Source organism: Montipora capricornis, chromosome 7, assembly GCF_036669925.1.
Source record: "Montipora capricornis isolate CH-2021 chromosome 7, ASM3666992v2, whole genome shotgun sequence".
In the NCBI taxonomy this organism is placed as follows: Eukaryota; Metazoa; Cnidaria; class Anthozoa; order Scleractinia; family Acroporidae; genus Montipora; species Montipora capricornis.
Genome location: NC_090889.1, coordinates 21,576,783 through 21,584,282, shown reverse-complemented (window position 1 = coordinate 21,584,282; position 7,500 = coordinate 21,576,783). Strand labels below are relative to the sequence as shown.

At 41.1% G+C, this 7,500-nt stretch overlaps 1 protein-coding gene across 1 annotated transcript in view; it reads left to right on the top strand.

Annotated features, from left to right (window-relative positions):
• Positions 1-7,500, top strand: part of LOC138056409 (putative helicase mov-10-B.1) — a 26,795-nt gene that overhangs the window by 12,169 nt on the left and 7,126 nt on the right. The window contains exons 8-12 of the mRNA XM_068902195.1: positions 946-1,113; positions 1,863-1,963; positions 3,010-3,205; positions 3,673-3,828; positions 5,451-5,726. Coding sequence (XP_068758296.1) covers positions 946-1,113; positions 1,863-1,963; positions 3,010-3,205; positions 3,673-3,828; positions 5,451-5,726 — 897 coding nt within the window. The remainder of the gene's footprint in view (positions 1-945; positions 1,114-1,862; positions 1,964-3,009; positions 3,206-3,672; positions 3,829-5,450; positions 5,727-7,500) is intronic.

Genomic DNA, 7,500 nt, shown 5'->3' with positions numbered 1-7,500 from the left:
TATATCGATTTAGCGAAGCGTAGAAGCGGAGCTCCCAGGTTATTTATTCTTACAAGAAGCTAACCTGGCTTGAGCCTCCGATCCAATCGAAAACGAGTACTTGGTCAGCGGTCTACTTAAAAAAAGCATGTGACCTCGATGAGCTCTAAACTTGAGCCCGCCATATGGTCACGTGATACAATACTGGTCAGCGGATACCTTGTTTTGACAGGTGTCAATTGATCATAACATGGATGTTCAAATATCATAGATGTATGCTGTAAACGGCCGCCATGTTGGGCGTCTTGTTTATTATTATTATTATTATTATTATTATTATTATTATTATTATTATTATTATTATTATCATCATCATCAGGATATTATTAAATTATTGGGCAACTTCATGCGTACGCGCCCACGAGCAATAGGGAGCTTAGGCAATGACAACGGCGACGGCAACGAGAACGTCATCTCAAAATATAAATTTGCGTTATTTTAATCGCTTTGTGACAATTTCAACGCTTTTAATATGACAAGGGTGCGGTAATTCCTCAAAGATGACACCAGTCGGAACGGCACTCCATTTTAGGAGTGAAAATGAAAATTTATCCTCAAGTACTGACGTTCTTCATTAAACCTCAAACTTGGCTATTTCACGTTGTTGTTTTGCTGACGACGGCAAAGAAATGGACAAAAGTGAAAACCGCGCGTGCAGGGCGTGTAAAGCTATTGTTTTTACCCACTAAATATGCAAATTCCTGACGTTCTCGTTGCCGTCGCCGTTGTCGTTGCTTAAGCTCCCTAATATCGCTAGCCATGATTACCATGAGGAAAGCAACTCAGCAACTCATGGGTTCTTATGACTATGGTGGTCCGCCTGAGGGCCGCCGGAGCTCCGCTATTAATTAGTTACATTGACAAGAAAAGGGCGTGCAACCATGTCTGCTTTGATTTTGTTCGTAGGTTCTTCATTTGTTCCCTAACAGTCGCGTTCTTGCCTGTGCGCCGTCCAACAGCGCTTCTGATCTGGTGTTACAAAGGGTCATGCAACATTCTGTGATTCCAAAGTCAAGTATGCTCCGGCTAAATGCATATGGGAGGTCCTTATTTTCTCTTCCAAACGATATCAAGGTATGTCCTCTACTTAACGCAAGCGCATTATAATCAAAATTGACCGGTCAACTAACAAGCTCTGGTACTGCATTGCTTAGTAACCTTTTTTTGAAAAATTGACTTACATTTACCAGAAAATCTTTGAGCAATATTGCTTGGAAAGTTTGAGATTTTTCAAATAATGCGTGGGCTCATTAGCACTTTTGCCTCAAGATAATTCTTCAGTTTTTATTGCCCTGCAATAGAGCGGTTTTCAAGTGAGTGTCGAAAGTAATTAGCGAATTGCTTTGGTTTTTCATTACTTCACTCAGTGATTGGTTCAAAGTTCTCGCGCCACTTTTTCAACAAATCAGAAGTGAAACCAAAACCAATCGTGGCTCGCGCGTGCACAGTTTCCCGCGCTTTGTGTCGGCTACGTGTAATTACTTCGAGTTTTGATTGGTTTACTGGATTGTCTCCGTCCATTTTGATTGGCCAAAGTAATTACATTGGTTTTGGTTTTACGACACGCTCTATCTCACTAATTGTTAAAGTTCTTCTAACTTTTGACTTTTGGCCCTCATTCCCAGGACCTCTCCCGTGGCTTCTGGGCTAGGTCCTGGGAATGAAGTTGGCTCTGGTTGGCACATAAATAACAATAGATGACCTCACTCGACGTTCCTTTTGTTGCTATAGTGATTTATCGTTTGAAAAGCGCTGTCTACCTTTTGACCAACCAAGACCTGGGCAATTCGTCGTTCATCCTTTTGATTTTTTCATCTTTACAGGAAGTTAGCTGCATCACCTCTGGTGGTGATTTCTATTTTCCGTCCAAGCAAGAGATCATGGACAAACGCCTTGTGGTTTGCACACTCATCACAGCTGGCAGGTCGGTATAATCGTGGTAAAATCTGCATAGAAAAGAGAAATCGTGGCTAAATTATTCTACTGAACCTAGTTTAACCCTGGAGTGATCAGCATGTAAATTCTCCTCACATTTTCAATTAAATGTCATTCACACAGGTATAGAGAATGAAAATAATTGTTAGCTCAAGAGGTGTGATCTTGATACAACGCAAATTCTTATGACCACCGAATCGAAATTCAAATGTAGGCCGAACTAAGTTAATTAATCCCGGCCGAAATGAATTTGCTAAAGAAGAGTGAGATTTGCCATTCACCCGTCCAGTAGACAACTTTTGTATAAATATCGCGGACGCTGAGAACACCTCTGCATTGGTAACATTCTCTCCTGTCTCTTTTGCACATGCATGGAGGAATTTCACATTTCAGGAAAGTATATTTGGTCGCGTTGAAACGTGAACTACACATGTCATCTTCGTTTGAAGTCACAAGTTCAGCCCGCCAACCCGCCATTTTTCTTCTGAACACTCGTTTGCGCATGCTTCCATGTAAAAACGGCAATAATAATTTATGCAAATTGATTCGGCTCACTCTGAATCAAAGCCGGTCTACAGCCGTTCTTCCGGGCTGAGCCAGGCGAGATTAATTGGCTGAGCCGATCTCCATAAAAGCAGTCGTTCCGAATTGATTAACGTGACGTCGAACTTCACATGAACTCAATTGATTAAATTGGCAGAAGTAAGGCGTCTGAACCGAGCATTAGGGAGGTAAATTCACCTATCCTGCATAGGCCACTTCGGAAAATACCATAATACTCTCTGTTTGTCTCCCCAAATTTTGCATAAGCATTGTTTTTGTTTTCTCTTGGGACCGTTGTAAGTCCCAAGAGAAACTGAAAACAATGCTTATGCAAAATTTGGAGGGACAGGCAAAGAGTATTATGGTATTTACCGAAGTGGCCTATGGGATATTCCATTGTTTACGTCAGCTCTTCAATTTTGGACAGACCAAAATGATCGATCATTTCACAACGTTAAACCGGTCTCATTTTTCTGTGACATCCTTAATCAGTCTTGTATCCGGCGACATCCCAGAACAGCACTTTACTCATGTGTTTATTGATGAAGCTGGCCATTCCCTTCAGCCTGAATGCGTGGTCCCCCTGGCTGGTGTTTTCAGCACTGAGACGCCAGGAGGGGGACAGCTGGTCCTGGCAGGCGACCCTCAGCAGCTCGGGCCCGTACTGCGATCACCAGTGGCAATCAAGGTAAGGGATAATCAATGTCTTGTCAAGTAGTCCTACACTTCATAACGTTAACGAGGATTGCGTTATGGTCACGCAGTTCTTCAAAGCGTTGAAAAGCCATTCCTTAGTCAGTCAAAGTCCCCCAAAGAAAGGGGAGTGTTGCGTGACATCACAAAAAAATCTATCCTTAGATTGGTTTGTTAATATCCTCAAATCTAACCTTGTATGATGATATGGGCAAAGAAATGACTCTGGTATTGTTTTTACGTTTAGTTTCACCAATGGAAATGTCCTCCAATAGGAGACTTCACTGTTTATAAACAATTCTTTTGATATGTAAATTTTGCCAACTGCAAAACAAAAGAATCCTTTGTTTCGACAGCCAATAGATCTCTGGTTTGCACTTTAATGACAATACGTGACGTAACGGTGAGTATCGCTATTATGTGATGTTTACGGAAAAGTGATCGATCATTATGTTTTATCAGAATGGGCTTGGTATCTCGCTTTTGGAGTGGATGATGACCAAGATTCCTTTCTATGGGAGAATACCTCAAGACGAAGAGGATGAACTCGGCGATTACAACCCTGTGATAATCACGAAGTTACTGAAAAATTACAGATCGCATCCGTCTATTCTGGAGGTGGGCTACATTTGTAGTTTAGTGACGTCATAATGACCGCCTTGACGTCATATTGACGTCATTTGCTTGCGCTCTTTTCGGCTGTTTGAATAGACAAAGCGTGCATAAGTAATTGTTCTGAGTACAGAAGCAACATGACCCCAAGCCTAAAGCTAAAAGCTTCGACCTTCAAATCGAATGACAGTCCGATTAATAACGAATTTGCGCCATTCACCACGTTTCACGTTTTCTGATTGGTTGAAAAAGTGGCGCGAGAACTTTGAACCAATCACTGAGTGAAGTAATGCAAAACCAAAACGATTCGCTAATTCTTTTAGACACCCAATTGAAAATCGCTCTAGAGAACCAAAACAAATTCAACCCACGTATGACGCGGAGTCTGGGAATCGACGCCGGGCCACATTGGTTGGAGGCGAGTGCTCTCACCACTGCGCCACCCCTGCTCTCTGACCTCCCCTTCGAGTGTCTTTTCTTTTTAAATCTCGTGCTCCTTTATCAGCCAACAAGAGGACAAAATAAACCTAATCTCGAGCCCAGAGCTCTTCTCTTGACTAAGGGAGAGAGGAGCTCTAGGGAACCCTGAAACAAAGTGTCTTCTCATTGGTTTTCGTGAAAAACAATAAAAAGCGTCTCTAACTGGTGCATTCATGTTAGCACGAGGAGTGAGCAGGCGCCGTAAGGTTCAAATAGCCAATTTTTGGCTATAAGAACCCCTCGGCGCTTGTTCTCCTACATAGAGTTTCCCAGAGCCTTGGGTCGATCCGAGGCTCTGGTGATGAGAGTGAAAATAAAGCTAATGATAATGATAATGATAATGATAATGATAATGATAACGATAACGAAATTAGAATTATAATTACTTATCACTTTATTTCCATGATAAGAATATTTAAATTAAATTAAAATATCTGCGAAAGGTAAGATCTACAAATTTACAAGCAATATAGCTATTTCTCTGTTTTAAAACTGTTTTGAAACTTCTAAAAAAAATTTTTTTTAAATAGGAAAGTCATTTAACATTAGATCTGGCAAGTTCAATGTCCCATTTATAGAAACAGGAAAAGAAACAAAGCGGTCCTTGTGGCAACGATCTGAAGAATGTTGTATAATATTCAAATCTCATTCTGACGCTCTATACACAGAAAGGCAATATGCAAAATTCGGTAGAACTAAGGACTTAAATAAATGGTCTATCTCTACTTGAGAGTATTACTCCTTTCTAAGAGACCTTAATACATGCAAACATCTGTTTGCTTTGACCAATTGTGACCTGCGCGCGCATATTTCCCCGCCCCTAGCGCGGCTGCTTGCATTTGATTGACCGTTTTGATGGGCTGTGTGTGCTGTGATTGGTCTGTCGCACTACACGTTGATTTTAACAGGTAGAGGGAGTATTCTTGGATTTCACATGAAGTCACGGCCGCCATGTTGGTGTCCCCAAACAATGAAATTGCGGCCATGTTGGTGTCCCGATCCAATCCTCCGGGAATTGAAAGCTATTATTTTGCTAACGTCTTCTTTTGTTTTCGTTGAAAAACATGGCTGTTGATCACGTGGGTGAAACCCAAGAATAGGATAGGATTGATAATGAAATAATGTCATGAATTTTCTTATTTGTCTAGCTTCCCAATGAAATGTTCTACGACGATGAACTTGAAACATGCGCCGACGAACTTACGAGAGAATCTTTGTGTAACTGGAGCCGTCTTCCATGCAAAGGGTTTCCTATCATTTTTGACGGCGTCAAGGGACGGGACATGCGCGAGGAAAGAAGTCCGTCATTTTTCAACCCTGAAGAAGCAGCAGTCGTTGTTCAGTACGTCAAAGACTTGAAAGACGCGCGAGGAATCCGTGTTCTTACTTCGCAAATTGGCGTCATATCACCTTACAGAAAACAGGTAGAGAATAATAGCGTATCCTCGTTATCTGTTTCTTGACGCAACTGGCAACCAAGTTATAGCAGACAACGACGAGTGACGGATGCCAATAAAAATTCGTAGAAGACTATTCACAATTTGGCAACGTGCACAGAGGCAAATTCTACGCGGCAGTGATTGTTTTTATCTTACAATTCTTATTTTCCCATTTATCCAACTCAAATTGGTTCGTAAAGGAATCCGTAGTGGCATTTTCCAAAGATGAGTGCGTCACGGAAATTGTGGTGTGTTGTAACAATGCAATTCGTGAACGCTGTTATGCGTGCAATTTACGTGCACGGCATTGCGTGCATTTATGTGCACGTGGTTCCCGTGCGTGCACGTGTCCAATTTTAAAGATTGGGGTGTGATGATAACAAGAAAAAAACACAAATCGAGAGTCCTTTTTTACATCGACTTGTGGTGTGTACCGCTGATTAATTTTGGCGACCTATCGAGAAGAGGTTACCTCTAGGGCTGTACTTTTGTTTTAGGATCCTTGGTTTTGTTAATAGGGTGCTTAAGCAACGACAACGGCGACGGCAACGAGAACGTCACAAACTTGCTTACTTAGAGCGCAAAAACAATAGCTTTGCACGCCCTGCACGTGCGTTTTTCACTTTTGTCGATTTCTTTGCCGTCGTCAGCAAAACAACAACTTGAAATAGCGAAGTTTGAGGTTTTTTAAGAAGAACGTTATCATTTAAGGATAAATTTTAATTTTCTCCCCAAAATTAAGCGCCGTTCCGACCAGTGTCATTTTTAAGGAACTACCACACCCTTGTCATATAAAAAAGGTTGCGAAGTGATTACAATAACATGAATTTATATTTTGAGATGACGTTCTCGTTGCCGTCGCCGCCGTCTTTGCTTAAGCTCCCTAAGGAAAATTTATGACCCTCGCGTTTCGAAATCTTGCAGTCTTCGAAATGAATCAGTCAGCCAAGAATAAAGTACTGACTATATTGGAAGTTAATTGAATAATGAGCTGTCTTTGAAATTTTGAGCCCCATATACCGGATAATCTCTGAGCAATGGTGCTTTGGAAATTCGAATTTTAAAAAGAATCTATGGGATCATTTGCGCTTTTGCCATCCACGAATTTATCAGTTTTTTATGGCTGAAGACTAGCTCGTTATCAAAGCTAAAAGGCTTAAAATTGGACATTTCACTAAGTTTAACAAGTTCTCTTACGTTTTGAAGTCAATTGTAAATAACATGATGCCCTCTGTGAGAAAATTCTTATGTAAACAATGGGCCCTTTTCACATAGCGGCCATTTTGAGTCCCGAAGGACTAAAAATTTTTGTTTTGCACCCCCTGAACTCGCTTCCAAACACATCATCTAGAGACTCGGGGTTTGAACTCTATAAGGCAAATTCTTGCAGCTATTTACGATAACAAAATAGACAATTATTCACAATTATTAGACACATTCGTTTCTTGAAACTCCGAACTGGCTTTGTCTTTAGGGACCTTAAGATCTACGACGGCGACTTAAACGAAAACGTCACCTCGAAATATCACTTTGCTTTATCATAATTCTTTCGCGGGTATTCCATCTCGTTCACTTCTTGCAATTTGGGCGAAGTATCCTAAAAATAAATTGGTACGAGCAGTTATAAAGTGAAAATAGAGAATGATTCTCTGTTGCTTGCTCACGTTGTCGTCAAAACCCCAAAAGGGAGCTTACGAAACGACGACGCCGACGGCAAAGACGACGCTACAAAACAATAGGTTTAGTGAGCAAAAACAAT